The 17664-nt window shown below is 35.5% G+C and overlaps 1 protein-coding gene across 1 annotated transcript in view; it reads left to right on the top strand.

Annotated features, from left to right (window-relative positions):
* Positions 1-12424: 12424 nt before the first annotated feature.
* CEP350 (centrosomal protein 350kDa) overlaps positions 12425-17664 on the top strand; it is a 139460-nt gene continuing 134220 nt past the window's right edge. The window contains 3 exon segments of the mRNA XM_011989570.1: positions 12425-12497; positions 13475-13521; positions 16739-16853. Of these exon segments, the coding sequence (XP_011844960.1) occupies positions 12425-12497; positions 13475-13521; positions 16739-16853 (235 nt within the window).

The following is a 17664-nucleotide window of genomic DNA, read 5'->3' as shown; positions in this document are numbered from 1 at the left end:
TGTTAGCCAGGATGGTCTCGATCTCCTGACCTTGTGATCCGCCCGTCTCGGCCTCCCAAAGTGCTGGGATTACAGGCTTGAGCCACCGCGCCCGGCAATGATGACATACTTTTATCAAATGGCTCCCATTATTTCCATGACATCATATATTTAGCTTATGTGACTACCTGTAGCGCTTTTCTTTGCCGTTATCAGCAGGTCAAATTTTTTGTGTGTGTTCCTTGTAATTTGTTTTGCTATATATTCTTACAGGCTACTTGCAAAATAGTATGTGAATTTCATTTCCTTATTTTTCATTTCTTTTCATTTTATATTTTTTCAGTTTCTTTTTTCCTCCCTCATTTACTGCCATAGTGATAAATATGTTAATTGTTCCTCTTTCTTTCTTATGAGTGGTTTTGCAGCCTGGCCCTTTAACTGCCTCTTCTGCTTCTGAGATCATGTTTCTTAACACTGCTGTTGACCCATCATACCTCATCCTTCCACTGGCAGACCTGCCTTTGATTCTCCTTTATTTTTTTCTGTTTAAATGGAGCTCATAACAGCTTCTAATGCTGTCGTTTGTTCATTTGTTCATTGAAGGTTCTGTTGATCTCTAGATGAGTAAGAAGATACAGTCCTTAAGGACCACACAACCTTGTGGGGAGACTGATACATATATGCTATTTGTAACTCTATTATAGCACTTATTATATTGTATACTATTTGTTTATGTGTGTATCTCCTTTACTTGATTGTGAGCCTTAAGTGCTCAATGCATGTTCATGGAATGAATGAATTATGTATAATGTATGTATGTGTGTATGTGTATATAATGATAAGAACTATGAAAAATGAACAGAGGCCAGCCATGGTAGCTCATGCCTGTATTCCCAGTGCATTGGGAGGCCAAGGCAGGAGGATTGCTTGAGGCCAGGATTTGAAGAACAGCCTGGGCAACAAAAGAGACCTGTCTCTAAAAAAAATAAGGTAAATTAGTTGTACATGGTGGCACATGCCTGTAGTTCTAGCAACACAGGAGGCTGAGGCAGGTGGATCGCTTGAGCCCAAGAGTTTCAGGCTACAGTGAGCTATGATTGCACCACTGTACTCCAGCCTGGGTGACACAGCAAGACCCTGTCTCTAAAAAAGAAAAAAAAAGAAAAGGAAAAAATGAAAAGAGTACTATAGGAAACAGAGAAGTACTAATTGAAGTACTAATTTTATTAAGAGCCAGTTTGGGAAAGATTTAAGGAGATGACATTAGAGTTTGGCTTTGAAGGGCATTCTTGCCAGAGAAAATTTAGGAAAAGACAGTGTGGAGATAATGAAATGTTCTGGATATTCAAAGAATGTACTCTAGATATACCTATTCGACAGGAAAGTAGTTACACAGTTTTGCTTAAAAAAAATAAATAAATAAAAAGATGAGACTGTAAATTAATGTTGTGAAGGTCCCCAAGTGTCCATCATGCTAAGGAGTTTGGAGCTCTGTCCCATAAATGATAGTCATTGAAGAGTTATAAAATCAGAATTGCTAGGTTCTGTTTTAGAATGATAACTTAGATTGCAGTATGGAGAATGGATTTAGGAGCAGGATAATTTAGGAAGCTTTTACCATAATTTAAGCTAAAGATGATGCTTTGAACAGAGGCAAGGGGAAGAAAGAAAAATTAGAGAAACATCTTAAATTTTTTTTTACAAACAGCTTTATGTATGAGGCATATTTTACATATCATAATAGAGAAACAACTTAAAGGTATAAATGATATGGTAACTAAATATATGATGGAATGTGGGAGAGATAGGAATGTCAAAGATGAGCTAGATGCGTGTTAATCCAATTTATTAAGAGTACAAGAAGAAAATTTTGAAGATAGATGATAATGAATTTATTTGGTTTTGAACATGAAAAATTTGAGGTGCCAATGGTACTTGGAGATAGACATCAAATAGACTGAAAACTTGCATCTAGAGCTCAGAAATAGATCTGAGGAAGAAATATAACATTTAGGAAATAGTTAAAGCCATGAAAGTATGTGAGGTTGCCTGGGGAGAAGGAGCTAGAGAAGAAGAGGCCTAGGAAAAAGCCTTGGAAATGTTACCATTGATAAATTAGACAGAAGTAGAGAACCCATCAGGAGTTGAGAGGTAAGAGATAAAACAATCAAGAGGCAAGGGAAACAGGGGAAATATGTTTTACGAATCCCAAAAGTAGTGAGAGTTTTAAGGTGAAAGTTTAAGATCCCAAATATTAATAACTTAGTGTTGTAATGCCTGTTGACTGGAAAATTGTATTACTAGAATGTAGGCATATTTCCTAGGTTTTCTAGACAGATACAATTCTTTTTTAATGTTTAGACTTTTCTAAGACTTTAGTAAGAATAAACCTGTAAATCAGAAAAAAATACAGCTTTTTAGACTGTGCTCCAATTTTTGGTTTAAAAAATATGGACTTTTTAGTTGAAGAACTGTTCATAACAAAGTGAAAGATAAAGGCAACATTTTGTCAGTGGGCTTAAAAAAAAACCATTTTCTGATGACCAGAGAAAACCCTGCACATATCTGTGAGAGGAACTGTCATTCATTTTGGGGTATTTTCTGTATTCTCTCTCTTTAAAACAGTACATTTCTTAACACATTTTGTGTAGTATATTTGAGATTCATTTCCAGTATGCTACAAAAAATGTATTAAGAAATATATGAATATAAGAAATATAAGAAATGAAATACAGGGAATGAATTTGAAATATATTTTTCATTAATAGCTTTTTTCCCCTCTAAGTACATGATTTAGAGGTTTGAAATGAATGATTATTTTGTTGGATCCTCCTTTTCTGTAGGTTTTTATCTTTTTTTTCCCCCCGTGAGGAAACTCAAATAAAGGGAAATTAGAGAAAGGCATCCAAGAATGCAAGAGCAGAAAATGAGGTACTAGTGTTACGGGAACTGGAAAATTGTCAAGAACAAGACCACTTTTTCCTTTCCTTTGGGGCCACTTTTTTAAAATTTGTTTTTCTTTGATTTTCCTCTTTGTTTTTCATTGTATTTTTCAGCTTGGCTCCTTATAGCTCATGGGTCAGTTGCTTATCCTTTCAGTTCCAAAACTCTGCAGTCTCTTTTTCCGGGGACCGGATAGGATGCTTTCGAGTCACTTCCTTAGTCCTTATCCAATCAGCTAGAGCTGGAGTGAGGGGCAGATCTTTGTGGATCACAGTAGTGGGTAGGGGTAATTCCTTAGAGAAAAGGACTATTGGTAGGCTAAACACAGTGATTGATGTCTTTAGTATTTACACAGTTTCATTTAACAAAGCTTTATGGGAACATTTTGAAGGCATAATTTGTGATCAGTTGTTTTGTGCCTAGTGGGAAAGTGGCCTTTTTGACTTCTGAAAAATGTTAGAGTTGAAGGAAGGTAAACATGATAAATGCTGAGTTCAGCCTAGAGGTTATTCTTTCTGGATGAGGGGGGAGAGATGAGTATGAGTAGAGATACACAGAGGACTCCAGCCAAATTGGTAATAGTTTATTTCTTAAACTGAGAGGTAGGTACATGGGTGTTTTATTATATTATTTCTTACGTCACTTGATGTGAAGAAGAAAGCTGTTTTCTGATAATTGAAGATTATTTAAATTTAGACCTTGGCAGACAGTAAGCCTCAGAAAATAAAGCAGTCCAACAGGCTATTGAAGGCTTAGAACATTACTGTACACTACTGTAGACTTTATAAACACTGTGCACTTAGGCTACACTAAGTTGATTTAAAAAAGTAACTTTTTTTACTTTATAAACTTTTTTTAAAACTTTTTGACTCTTGTAATAATTCTTTGCTTAAAACAAATATACAGCTGTACAGCAATAGTTTATATCCTTATTCTGTAAGCTTTTGTTCAATTTAAATTTTATTTTTATGTTTTTACTTTTTATGCTTTAAAAATATTTTTCAAAATAAAATATTTGTAAAATATGTATTTTTATTTTTTAGTAAATAGCAGGAGCACACTCTATAATAACAATAAAAATATGGTATAGTAAATACTAGGCGATAGAAATTTTTCAGCTCCAATATAGTTTTAAGGGGCCACTGTCATATATGTGGTTTGTGTTGACCAAAACATCATTGCATGGGCATGACTATACAGAGAACTTTGGCTGTCTTCCATTATGGAAGTAGAATGTTGTGACAAGCTTATTGCTATATGATAGAATGCTTAACTTTATCTTTTACATTAAAAAAAATTTAAATTGACACAATTGTTGTACATATTCATGGGGCAATAGTGATGTTTTGATACAATGTATAGTGATCAGATCAGTGTGATTACCATATCCATCATCTCAAATATTTATCACTTGTTTGTGTTGGGGACGTTCAGTATCTTGTCTTCTGTCTACTTGAAAATACACAATATGTTATCGTTAACTATGGCCATCCTACAGTGCTATAGAACACTAGAACTTACTCCTTCTATCTAGCTATAATTTTGTATCCTTTAACAAATCTCTCCTAAGCGCCCTTAACTCCCCTCCCAGTCCCTACTAACCTCTGTTCTACTCTTCTATGAGAAGAGCTCTTCTGTGAGCTTCTGCATAGGAGTAAGAACATGCTGTGTTTAACTTTCTGTTCCTGGCTTATTGACTTAACATATTCGTCCTCCAGGCTCATCCATGTTGTTGTAAATGACAGAATTTTTTTCTTTTTAAGGCTGAATGGTATTCCATTGTGTATATATGTTTTTTCTTTTCTTTTTTATGGAAATGTGAATGGTTTTGACTTAAAGTGTATTTTGCCTAATATAATTGTGACCTCCCATGTTCTCATTTGGTTACTGTTTACATGCAGTTTCTTTTTTCATCCTGCTAACTTCAGTCTATTTTTGTCATTAGATCTAAAGTGAGTCTCTTATAGACAGGATGTAGTTCCATATTTTCTTCATCTGTTCATCTGTTGTCGGACACTTGGTTGTTTCCATTTCTTGGTTATTGTGAATAATGCTGCTATAAACATGGAAGTGCAGATAGCTCTTCAGTATACTGATTTTCTTTCCCTTGGATAAATATGCAGTAGTGGGATTGCTGGATCATATGACAGTTCTATTTGTAGTTTTATGAGGAATCTCCATACTGTTTTCCATAGTGGATATACTAGTTTGCATTCCCACCAATAGTATATAAGAGTTCCTTTTTCTGTATATCCTCGCTAGCATTTGTTGTTTTTGTCTTTTTGGTAATAGCCATTCTAACTGGAGTGAGATGATATTGTGGTATTGATTTGCATTTCCGTGATGTTTAGTGATGTTGAGCTTTTTAAAAACATGTTTCTTCACTATTTGTATTTGCCCATTTTTAATTAAGATTATTTGGGGTGTTTTTTTTTTTTTGCTCTTAAGTTGTATGAGTTCTGTATGTTCTAGATATCAATTCCCTGACAGATGAGTAGTTTGCGGATATTTTCTCCCATTTTGTAGGTTGTTTTTTTGTTCTGTTGTTTCCTTTGCTGTGCAGAAGCTTTTTAGATTGATATAATGCGATTTGTTAATTTTTGCTTTTGTTTCTTGTGCTTTTGGGGGTCTTATTCATAAAATCTTTTACCAGACCAGTGCTCTGAACTGTTTGTTTCCCTTATGTTTTCTTCTAATTATTTTGTAGTTTTGGGGGTCTTATATTTAAGTCTTTAATCCATTTCAAGTTGATTTTTGTGTAGGGTGAGAGATGGGGGTCTGTTTTCATTCTTCTGCATATGGATATTCAGTTTTCCCAGCACTGTTTATTGAAGAGACTATCCTTTCCCCAATGAATGTTCTTGGCACCATTGTAAAAAATTAGTTGGCTATAAATACATGGATGTTCTCTATTCTGTTCCATTGGTCTATATGTCTGATTTTACAGCAGTACCATGCTGTTTTTGTTACTGTAGCTTTGTAGTATATTTTGAAATCTGGTAGTGTGATGCTTCCAGGTTTATTTTTTTTGCTTTGGATTGCTTTGGGAATTTGGTGTCTTTTGTGGTTCCATATGAATTTCAGGATTGTTTTTTCTATTTCTGTGAAGCATGCCACTGGTATTTTGATAGGGATTGTATTGAACCTATAGATCACTTTGGGTTGTATGATCATTTTAACAATATTAATTTTTCTAGTTCATGAACACAGGATGTTTTTCTTTTTTGTGTGTCTTCTTTAACTTTTTTCATCAGTGTTTTACAGTTTCCTTTGTAGAGATTTTTTACTTCCTTGGTTAAACTTATTCCTAGCCAGATTTTTTTTTTTGTAGTTACTGTGGATAGGATTGCTTTCTTGATTTCTTTTTAAGGTAGTTCATTATTTATGTTTAGAATCACTACTGATTTTTGTATGTTGATTTTGTATCCTACGAATTTACTGAATTCATTTATTAGTTCTAATAGTTTTTTTTGCTGGAGTCTTTGGGATTTCCTCTATGTATGATTATATTGTCTGAAAACAGGGACTGTTTGACTTCCTCCTTTGCAATTTGGATGCCCTTTGTTTCTTTCTCTTGCCTAATTACTGTGGCTAAGTTTTCCAGAACTATGTTGAACAAAAGTGGTAAAAGTGGTCATCCTTGTCTTGTTTCAGATCTTAGAGGAAAACCTCATTCATGGATTACTAGGTTAAAAATACTTGTACTACATTGTGAGATTGTAGAGGTCAGAACCGTTTTTCTCTCTCTCTTTCTCTGTCTCTCTCTCTCTATTTTTTCATCTGTAAGGACCATTTCTTTCTAGTTTTTTTTTAGTAACACACAATGCTTTGCACAAAGTAGGTACTCAAAAAACATTGTTAGTACAAGCTGTTGATATGCAAGTTTACTTTCCTCATTCTTAGTCTTAAAAGACAAATATTATTACATTGGGTTAAAAAAATCTTTAATACAATATATGTTTAAAAGAAAGTGATCCAGAAAGCTTAAAATTAAAAGGATAGGGCAGATGCAATAAAGCAATGTTTGCTTTTTATTAGTAGCATGCAAAGTAGAATTAAATACTAAAACACATTTCTCTAGTGATAAACAGAGTCATTTTTTATTGATGAAATATAAAATCCATTGACAGCATAACCATGAACTGTTGTATGCCAAATAATGATATCAAGTTATTTAGGAGTTAAGTATTTTAGAAATATGAAATGGACAAAAATTCAGTAGTTCTGGTGAATTTTTGTTCGTCTCTTAATTCTTGGCAAATTAAGTAGACAAAAGATAATACATAAATGTCCAACAAATAAATAAATCCAAGTTTTCCATATGAGTGTTGAATAAGGTTATTGTCATGATATCTCTAAAAGATTTAACTGGGAAGGTGCTTTCATTATTCCCCAGGAAGTGATCTTGAATAATCTATTTGACTTGGTAAACACTTAAAAGTGGTTGGGAAAAAGGCCTTATGCAATTTGAGATTTGCACTTTAAAGATAGTAAACCTTTTGATAGATCATCTTATTATTATAAGTAAGTTTTTTATTACACTTTTTTCACTAATTCTATTTTCAATTTCTACAAGAATGGTGATTTAAAAAATGTATTCTTATATAAAGAACAGACCAACTTAAATACATTATATTTAAAATATTCACTTACAGGGCATGGGATAACCAAAGATTTAAAAGGTAGTTTATTGGCAAATTGAGGTGCTTCATGAGAATAGATACCACAAAACTGATTTAAAACTATAATTATAGGCCGGGCGCGGTGGCTCAAGCCTGTAATCCCAGCACTTTGGGAGGCCGAGACGGGTGGATCACGAGGTCAGGAGATCAAGACCATCCTGGTGAACACGGTGAAACCCCGTCTCTACTAAAAAATACAAAAAACTAGCCGGGCGAGATGGCGGGCGCCTGTAGTCCCAGCTACTCGGGAGGCTGAGGCAGGAGAATGGCGTGAACCCGGGAGGTGGAGCTTGCAGTGAGCTGAGATCCGGCCACTGCACTCCAGCCTGGGCGACAGAGCGAGACTCCGTCTCAAAAAACAAACAAACAAACAAACAAACAAACTATAATTATAGGCTGCGTGTGGTGGCTGACACCCATGATCCCAGCATTTTGGGAGGCTAAGGTGGGATAATCACTTGAACCCAGGAGTTTGAGGCCAGCCTGGGCAACATAGTGAGACCTCATCTCTATAAAAATTAAAAAAAAATTAGCCGGGCGTGGTGGTGTGCACCTGTAGCCTCAGTTATTGGGAGGCTGAGGTGGAAGGAACACCTGAGCCCAGGAGGTTGAGGCTGCAGTGAGCCCTGATTGCACTACTGCAACCTAAAACAGGACATAATTCATGTTATCTGAAAATCCTTTGAAGTATAATATACATTGAAAAAGCACATAAATGTGCAAGTTGATAAAGTCTCTTAAACTGAACGTACCCTTGAAATCAGCACCCAAATCCATGAAGATTAGCGGCACTTCCTTGCTCCAATTTCAGCCACCTCTCTAGCCACTTCAAGGGTGATGACTGTCCTCACTTCTATCACTGTAGATTCCTTTTGCTTATTTTATACTTTATTTAATGGAACTATAAGGTTTTTACTCTTGTTTCTGGCATTCTTCACAACATGTTTGTGATATTCAGCTATCTTTTTGCATGTAGATGTAATTCAGTCTCATTATTAGTGGGAGATATTCTATAATTATAGTATGAACTTTTACATAAATGTCATACTTCTAATATTTAGTCATTTATATTAAAGATGATTGCCCATTAATAGGGTATTTATTTTGAAGCAGATAAATTTTCTCGTTTACTCATTTATACTGTCTCAGCCTTAGTGTTAGCTAAGAAGACATAGAGATTGTGGACACATATGTAGTTTTTGATTATTTAATCTATTTATCCTTTCTATTGGAAAATTGATAATCACTGTATATTTCAGCACTTATTTTAGTTTTAAAGCAAAAAGATGTCTGCCCAAAGAAATTTTTTGTCTAATCATTGACAGATACTCTAGTAATACAATTGATGTTTGCTTAATTTTTCAGTTGGCTAGATTAAAAATATTTTTATCAAAAGGAAAATGAGTTAATTTTTTTTTTTTTTTTTTTGAGACAGAGTCTTACTCTGTTGCAAGGCTGAAATGCTGTGGTGCAATCTCAGCTCACTGCAACCTCTGACTCCCTGGTTCAAGCAATTCTCCTGCCTCAGCTTCCTGAGTAGCTGGGATTACAGGCACCTGCCACCATGCCTGGCTAATTTTTGTGTTTTTAGTAGAGACGGAGTTTCACTGTGTTGGCCAGGATGGTCTTGATCTCTTGACCTCATGATCCGCCTGCTGCGGCCTCCCAAAGTGCTGGGATTACAGGCGTGAGCCACTGCACCAGGCCAAAATGAGTTAATTTGTTAAACTGTGTTGGCAGATTAAAGTTTTATGGTTGATAAAATGTTGTTTTTCTACCATGCTCCTCTATTTTCAGAAAACTTGTTTACTTTTCTTAGAGCCATATTCTATAATCTATGAAAAAATTTTATTTTTAGAACTTTTTTTTTTTTTTTGAGATGGAGTCTTGTTCTCTTGCCCAGGCTGAAGTGTAGTGGTGTGATCTCAGCTCACTGTAACCTGTGCTTCCTAGGTTCAAGCAGTTCTCCTGCCTCAGCCTCCTGAGTAGCCGGTCTTACAGATGTGCGCCACCATGCCTGGCTGATTTTTGTATTTTTAGTAGAGACTGGGTTTCGCCATGTTGGCCAGGCTGGTCTTGAACTCCTGACCTTGGGTGATCCACCCACCTCAGCCTCCCAAAGTGCTGGGATTACAGGCATGAGCCACTGTGCCCAACCCTATTTTTAGAACATTTTTGAGGTGTTTTCTAGGAACATTTATAAGTCAGGATTATTTACTCTGATAAATCAGATTAAATTAACTTCCTTAAAAATTAACCATACCTTTTAGTTTTACATATTTTGACCTAATAGGTGAGCCCTTCTTTTTCTTAAATTTAAATTGGTGTTTTTAATATTCAACATACTGTACTGCCTCTGCATACAACTAAGTGGAGAAAATAATGTTTATCAAATATGACAGGTTTAATATATTTGTAAGGCAAATAACTCATCAACTTGATAAGAAGAACATTAAGATCCTGGTAGGTAAGTGGGCAAAGGATAGAAAAGACAATTCACAAATGAAGCACTAAGGTTAAGATATAGAGCAGAACGTTTTATCCTGCTAGCATCTACCAAATTCAAATTAAAGCGTACATTTTTTTCCTGTTAAATCAGCAAAAGTAGAAAGAATAGATAATATTGAGATATTTATGAAATGGGTAGGCCCTTCTTGGAAGACCCATTGTATTTCAGTGACATGGTGTTTCAAGAGCAACATGTTCTTCACATTCTTTCGTTCAGTTTTAGCACACTTTGCAGATACTGTTCTAGATAAATCAAATAAGCAGAAATTCATAGATACAAATATGTTCATTTCAGTATTATTTGTAGAAGAGAAAATGGGACATAATATTGTATTGGATATCTCTTGTTGTGTAATTCATAACCTCCCACCCCAATTTAAGCAGTTTAAAACACAAAACATTTGCGATCTCACACTTTCTGTATGTAAGGAATTCAGGAGCAGCTTTTCTGGGTGATTTTGGCTCAGTGTCTGTCATGAGGTTGCAGTCAGGATGTCAGGTAGAGCTGTAGTCCTATGAAGATTTGACTTGGGCTGGAGGATCTACTTGCAAGGGATAGCTCACCCACATAACTGTAGGCAGGCGGCTTCAGTTCTTTGCCACATGGACGTCTATAGGATTGCTTGACTGTTCTTAGGACATGACACCTGGATCCTTGAGGTATAAAGAGAGAAGGGAATGTGTTTTATAGCCTAATCTTGGAAGTTACATGTTGTCACTTTCATCACATGTGATATTAGTTTAAAATAAGTCTCTAAGTCCCATCACATTCAATGGGAGAATAATTAATTTCCACATTTTGAAGAAAGGAGTATGAAACAAATTTTAAATATGTTTTAAAACCACCACAAATGTCCAGCAGTTAGGTAAAGTAGGGCACAAAATTGAAGTTACAGTGATGATAGTAATGAAATTATTTACTAATGATTGTATTAGGATTTCGGGAGTAATGAGTTTTTCTTCTTATATTTTTCAAACTTTCTGTGTTGTTACATGATTTTTATAAGAGACTAGTTCCTCTATATTCATAGGAAAATATAGTATGACTTATCACTAAGCTGTCTAACCATAGGCAGATCATGATCTTTCCCTTTGAGTTGTGACGTAATTTTTTTCCTTTCATTTTTTTATTGCGGTAAAATATACATAACATAAAATTTACCATTACAACCATTTCTTAAGTATACAGTTCAATGGTGTTAAGTACATTCATATTGTTTTACAGCCATCACCACCATCCATTTCCAGACTTCTTTTCATTTTGCAAAACTGAAACCCATTAAACAGTAACTCCCATTCATCTCTTTCCCCAGCCCCTGGCAACCACCATTCTACTTTCTGTCTCGATGATTTTGACTATTCTTACTGTCTCATATAAGTGGAATCATACAGTATTTGTCTTTTTGTGATTGGCTTATTTCACTTTAGTATAATGTCCTCAAGATTCTTTCATGTTGTATCATATATCAGATTTCCTTCCTTTTAAGGCTCAATAATATTCTATTATATATATAAATGTCATTTTGGTTATTCATTCATTTGTTGATAGATAGTTGGGCTACTTCCATGTTAGCTACTATGAATAATGCTGCTTTGAACATGGTTGTACAAATAGTTTGAGCCTCCACAAGTTTTTTGGTTGTATACTATATTTGTCCATTCTCACACTGCTATAAATTACCTGAGACTGGGTAATTTATAAAGATAAGATGTTTAATTGGTTCACAGCTCCACATGGCTGGGGAGACCTCAGGATACTTACAATCATGGCAGAAGGCACCTCTTCACAGGGTGGCAGGAGAGAGAATGAGTGCAAGCAGGGGAAATGCCAGATACTTATGAAGCCATTAGATCTCATGAGACTCACTATCATGAGAATAGCATAGGGGAAACTGCCCCCCGATCCAATTACTTCTACCTGGTTCTGCCCATGACACTTGGGGATTATGGAGATTACAATTCAGGGTGAGATTTGGGTGGGGACACAGAACCAAACCGTATCATATATGTAGAAGTAGAATTGCTGGATCTTATGGTAATTCTAATTTTACTTTTTTGAGGAACTGCCACACTGTTTTCCATAGTGACTGTACCATTATACATTACCACCAACAGCACACACGGGTTGTAGTTTTGCAAATCTTTGCCAGCAGTTACTATTTTGTGTGTTTTTGATAGTAGCCTGTCCTATTTACATCCTAATGGGTGTGAAGTAGTCATAATATAATTTGTAATGAGTTATTTTTCTGAGGAAAAATAATATAAGATTGATGTTCAGTGAATGCTGATGTGATTGCAGGTAAATTGGCAGGATGAGGAGCAGCAAATCAAAAGAGGTGCCTTTACAAAATCCAAGGAACTCTCAAAGCAAGGACACTGTTCAAGGTATGATTTTGTTTTTTTAAAGGGAACTTAATACCTCATTTAGGTCATGTGTATTACATTTTGGTCTAATAAATAAAATTATACCTATGCTTTGATTTATAGAAAGTGGATAAGTAATTTTTAAATTCTCTTATATTTTAAATATACATGGTGCTTCATGTTAAAAGCATCCTATGGTAAACTGTTTTGTAAAGCAGGAATCCTTTTTTAAAATGAACCAGTATATGTAAAATTTTTCAGAAATTCTGGCCTAATTTCAATAAATGGTATAGCCCCAATATAGTTACAGACTTACAGGGTTACAGATAATAATAGTAAGAGTCTCACTGAATTCTTTTTAAAATAATGCATTAGAGGTAATTTTAAGGCATGATTTTTTTGAGGGAGATTGACAAACTAGAGTACATCTGGAGGAAAATTATTGGGTTTGTGAAAGATCTGGAAATCGAGTCATATGAAGAGTATTTGGAGGAAGTGGAAATACTTATCCTGAAGAAGGATGACTTATGGAAAATACATGACCTTAAACTATTTGAAGGGTTGTTATCTGAAAGACTGAATGGATTTTACCTATGTTTTTACTGGTAGATCAAAATCTGGAGTAGCTTTCTAATCTTTCTCACATTGTATTATAAAATATAGTACAATATAAAATTTTTGTTCAGCTCATTGGGGTAAACTGAGGGTGCTGCTTATTTTTGGAGCTGTCTGATATAGATGTGAGTGGAAATGCCAGTCCAGTGGTAGCAGTGTCTATTTACCTTTAAACCATATGTTGGGAATGTTGGCTTAATAATCTTATAGATAAAAACCCATTTTGACTCAATATAATAAAGCAATTGCTGAGGAATTGTTCTGCCTAATAAGGTAGTTTTCAGACTTTTGAGTGCATTTGGGAGCTTATTAATATTCAGATTCTGAGGTCTAATTCAGAGATTCTGGTTGATCGATATAGTAAATATCATTTTTTTTCCCAGGAGATATTACCACATCGTGGGATGCACTTTCTCAAACCAAGGCTGCTGTAAGTAGTTTTAGCGTCCATTTATTTATTTCTAGATGAAAATCAATTTCCTGTTATGATTGAATAGATTAAAGTTTTTTCCATACTGTTCTTTAAAATTTACTTTTATTTTTATTTTTTGTTATACAGACGGGTTCTCACTGTGTTGCTCAGGCTGGTCTTGAACTCCTGGGCTCAAGAGATCCCCTCTCTCTCTCTCTCTCTCTCTTAGTCTCTCTCTCTCTCTCTCTCTCTCTATATATATATATACACACACGCACACACACACTGTATATTATAAAATGAACATAAATGACAACTATTAAATGGTAAAGTAATAAACAGGATACTACTTTAGGGATTAGGAGCACAAGCACCATGGCGTATAAAGTATTAAAATTAACTGGTTGTGGTGGCTTACACCTGTAATCCTAGCACTTTGGGAGGTCGAGGTGGGTAGATAGCTTGAGCCCAGGAGTTTGAGATTAGCCTGGGCAACATGGCAAAGCCCTGTCTCTACCAAAAAAAGACAAAAATTAGCCAGGCTTGGTGGTGTGCACCTGTAATCCCTGCTGCTCAGGAGGCTGAGGCAGGAGGATTGCTTGAGCCCAGGGAGGTTGAGGCTTTGTGGTTGCAGAGACCCTTGCTTGTGCCACTGCGCTTTAGCCTGAATGGCAGAGCAAGACCCTGTCTCAGTAATAATAATAATTTGTACTGTTTATTCACCTTTAATAAATTTGTTCACTTGGTAGGTGGAAAAGAGAATTTAAGCTGGATGCAGTGGCGCACCCTGTAATCCCAGCACTTTGGGAGGCCAAGGTGGGAGGATCATTTTGAGCCCAGGAGTTCAAGACCAGCCTGTAAAACATGGCAAAACCCCATTTCTGCAACAGTACAAAAATTAGCTGGGTGTGGTGGCATGCGCCTGTGGTCCCAGTCACTCGGGAGGCTGAGGTGGAATGATTACCTGAGCCCGGGAGCTCAAGGCTGCGGTGAGCTGTGATCATACCACTGCATTCCAGCCTGGGCAACAGAATGAGATCCTGTCTCAAAAAAAAAAAAAAAAAAAGAAAGAAAGAAAAATTTAAAACAGAGGATGAAGGTAGTGGCTTTGTCTATGTAGAAGGCTCATTGTTAGGGAGGAAATGAAGGAAACCAACTTCTTGAATGGACTGTGAGTTATTCTTCCTTTCCAATTTGGATGCCCTTTATTTCTTTCTGTTGTCTGATTGCTCTAGCTAGGACTTCCTGTACTATGTTGAATAACAGTGTTGAAAGAGTTACTTCTTTTTTGTGGCAATAACAGGTTTTTTTTTTCTCTTACTACTGAAGAAGAATGACTGTGGGCAACCTGTTCGCATTTGTGTTCTGGCCAATCTTGTCTAGAGTTTAGGAATCCAAGTTTGGCAGGTGATGCAAATAGTTCATTAAAAGGGAAACTCTTTTCTTTTTAATTTGCTCTCTGGGCAAATTACTTTCCTAATATACCCTTTTTTGCTTTCTATACCACCTGATTTTGAATCACCTACTTCTTTACTAAGTATTTCAGTGATATTTTCTGTCCTCTAATCTTTAGAACTAGTTTGAAAATAAATCTGGAAAAGGTGATATAACCTAGATTTGGTCCCAATGCAGAGTCGTATTTTGGCCCTATGAATGTAGCAATATATATTCTCTCTCTTCTACCTGAGCATTATATTTTGTATAGTATAGAAATAGTTTTTATCCACCAGTTTAACTTAGTGCTAAACTAATTTAGAGTTAAACTGTTAATAGTTGTTTTTCAAAACTATTGGGTGTTTTTGAAGAACATTTAAGGATGATAAAGGAATATAAGTAGGGGAGACAATCTAATGTAGAACTATTAGTATATCAAAAATTATTCCAATTTTTAAAATGCATTGGGATGCAAAAATCTGAAGGAAGGTTGGGTGCAGTCGCTCATGCCTGTAATCGCAGCACTTTGGGAGGCTGAGGCAGGTAGATCACTTGAGCTCGGGAGTTCGAGATCAACCTGGACATTTGGGAGCTTATTAAAATTCAGATTCTGAATTTTAAACCCCGTCTCTACAAAAAATACAAAATTAGCTGGGCTAATTAGTGGTGTACATCTGTAGTCTCAGCTACTTGGGAGGCTGAGGTGGGAGGATCGCTTAAGCCCAGGATGCAGAGGTTGCAGTGAGCTGAGATCATGTGACTGCACTCCAGTCTGGGTGACAGAGTGAGACCCTGTCTCAAAAAAAAAAAAAAAAAAAAACTGAAGGAAGATATATCAAAATTTTATATAAAGTGTCTATATGTGATGGAATTTTGATGATTTTAATTTTATTTTTTATATTGTTTCTGTTTTCCTAGTTTTTTCTTATAAGCATGTAATATTTTACTATTTAGGAAAAAATGCTTTTCAGTCATTGAGAACATTGGTGGTTATAACCAAAAGTTGACTTATATTGCAGAGTTATATTTTCTCTTTATTGTGAAACTTATTTTATAGACATAAAACTGTAAAACACAGTGGCTGTTTGAGTACTTGTAGTCCTAAATTTTGGTCCAGGTAAATAATTCTTTACTCATTTTTGCGTGTAAAATGCACAGGATATATTGCATAATGGTATGTCACATATAAAGTCAGATAATTGGCTGAACATGGTGGCTCATGCCTGTAATCCCAGCACTTTGGGAGGCCAAGGCGTGTGGATTACCTGAGGTCAGGAGTTTGAGAACAGCCTGGCCAACATGGGGAAACCCCATCTCTATGAAAAATACAAAAATTAGCCCGGTGTGGTGGCGCACGCCTGTAATCCCAGCCACTAGGGAGGCTGAAGGAGAATCTCTTGAACCCGTGAGGTGGAGGTTGCAGTGACCCGAGATCGTGTCACTGCACTCCAACCTGCATGATGGACCAAGACCGTCTCAAAAAAAAAAAAAAGTCAGATAATTTACTACTTTTTTTTTACTAAACAATTTAAAAAATAGGTCAGCATATCAAGTGGAAACTCTTTGATATTCTTCAGAATCTTACTGATTTTTCTTGTCTAAATTTGGGGAGCATTATGCCAGATATTATTACAGCTAAAGTAAAAAATGATGAAAAACAAATATTTTAAGAAAGCATTCCTGAGTTTTTTTTCTACTTTGGAAAAAGGTATCGGGCAATATACTTTTAAATAACCATGTAAATTGATGGTGGATTATTTATGGAATTAACTTATGTCTTGTGATGGTATTTAAACTTTAGCTGAGACACATTGAAAATAAATTAGAAGTAGCCCCTACAAGTACAGCTGTGTGTGATTCTGTCATGGATACCAAGAAGTCTTCTACAAGTGCTACCCGAAAAATAAGTAGAAAAGGTATGTATGAAGTTACTTCCAAATATATACATATATTAAATATAAATTTTGAAAAAACAGACAGCTCTATCTACAGGGGTATAGCCTGTAGATCTAGCCACCACACCTGGCTAATCTTATTTTATCTTTTGTAGAGACAAAGTCTCTCTGTGCTGCCCAGGCTTGTCTTGAACTCCTGGCCTTAAGTAATCCTTCCATCTTGGACTCCTTAAAGTGCTGGGATTATAGGTGTAGCTACCACACTCTGCCTTAAATATAAGTTGTTGATGTAGTAGTTTTGTTTCAGTTTAATTTCTTCTTATAGTCTCGTGTTGCTTGCTTTTTTGTCAGAGACACTGGCATTTAATCTTTTTCTTTTGATATTGGGTAGCTATGAAATAGCCTCATGTTCAGTGACTGTAGATGGTGTTTTCACCATCTTTTGATCAGGGACTTTAGCACTATTACATCACCCTTGACAATGAATTTTCATTTGTTTTTAGCAATGAGTTTCATTTTGAGGTTATGTATGTCTGATTTGTTTTTTAAATTCACAGATAAATAGTGCTTTGGAAATGAAATTTAGTTGACTTAATAAAATGTATATTTTTGTTGGGATTTAAAATCATAAATGGAATCTCTTTCATATGGTGACTGTTATAAAATGATACAATGCAAATATTTTCTTGGGTTACCTTTTGTATTTTGATCTTGTGGTTTCTTTCCTTTTTTTTTTCTTTTTTCTTTTTTTGAAACAGAGTCTCACTCTGTTGCCCAGGCTAAAGTGCAGTGGTGTGATTTCTACTCACTGCATCCTCTGCGTCCCAGGTTC

The sequence above is a fragment of the Mandrillus leucophaeus genome, unplaced genomic scaffold (genome assembly GCF_000951045.1).
Source record: "Mandrillus leucophaeus isolate KB7577 unplaced genomic scaffold, Mleu.le_1.0 Scaffold1097, whole genome shotgun sequence".
NCBI classification, from domain to species: Eukaryota; Metazoa; Chordata; class Mammalia; order Primates; family Cercopithecidae; genus Mandrillus; species Mandrillus leucophaeus.
Note: the sequence above shows the minus strand (reverse complement) of the source record. Positions and strands in the feature narration are given on the sequence as shown.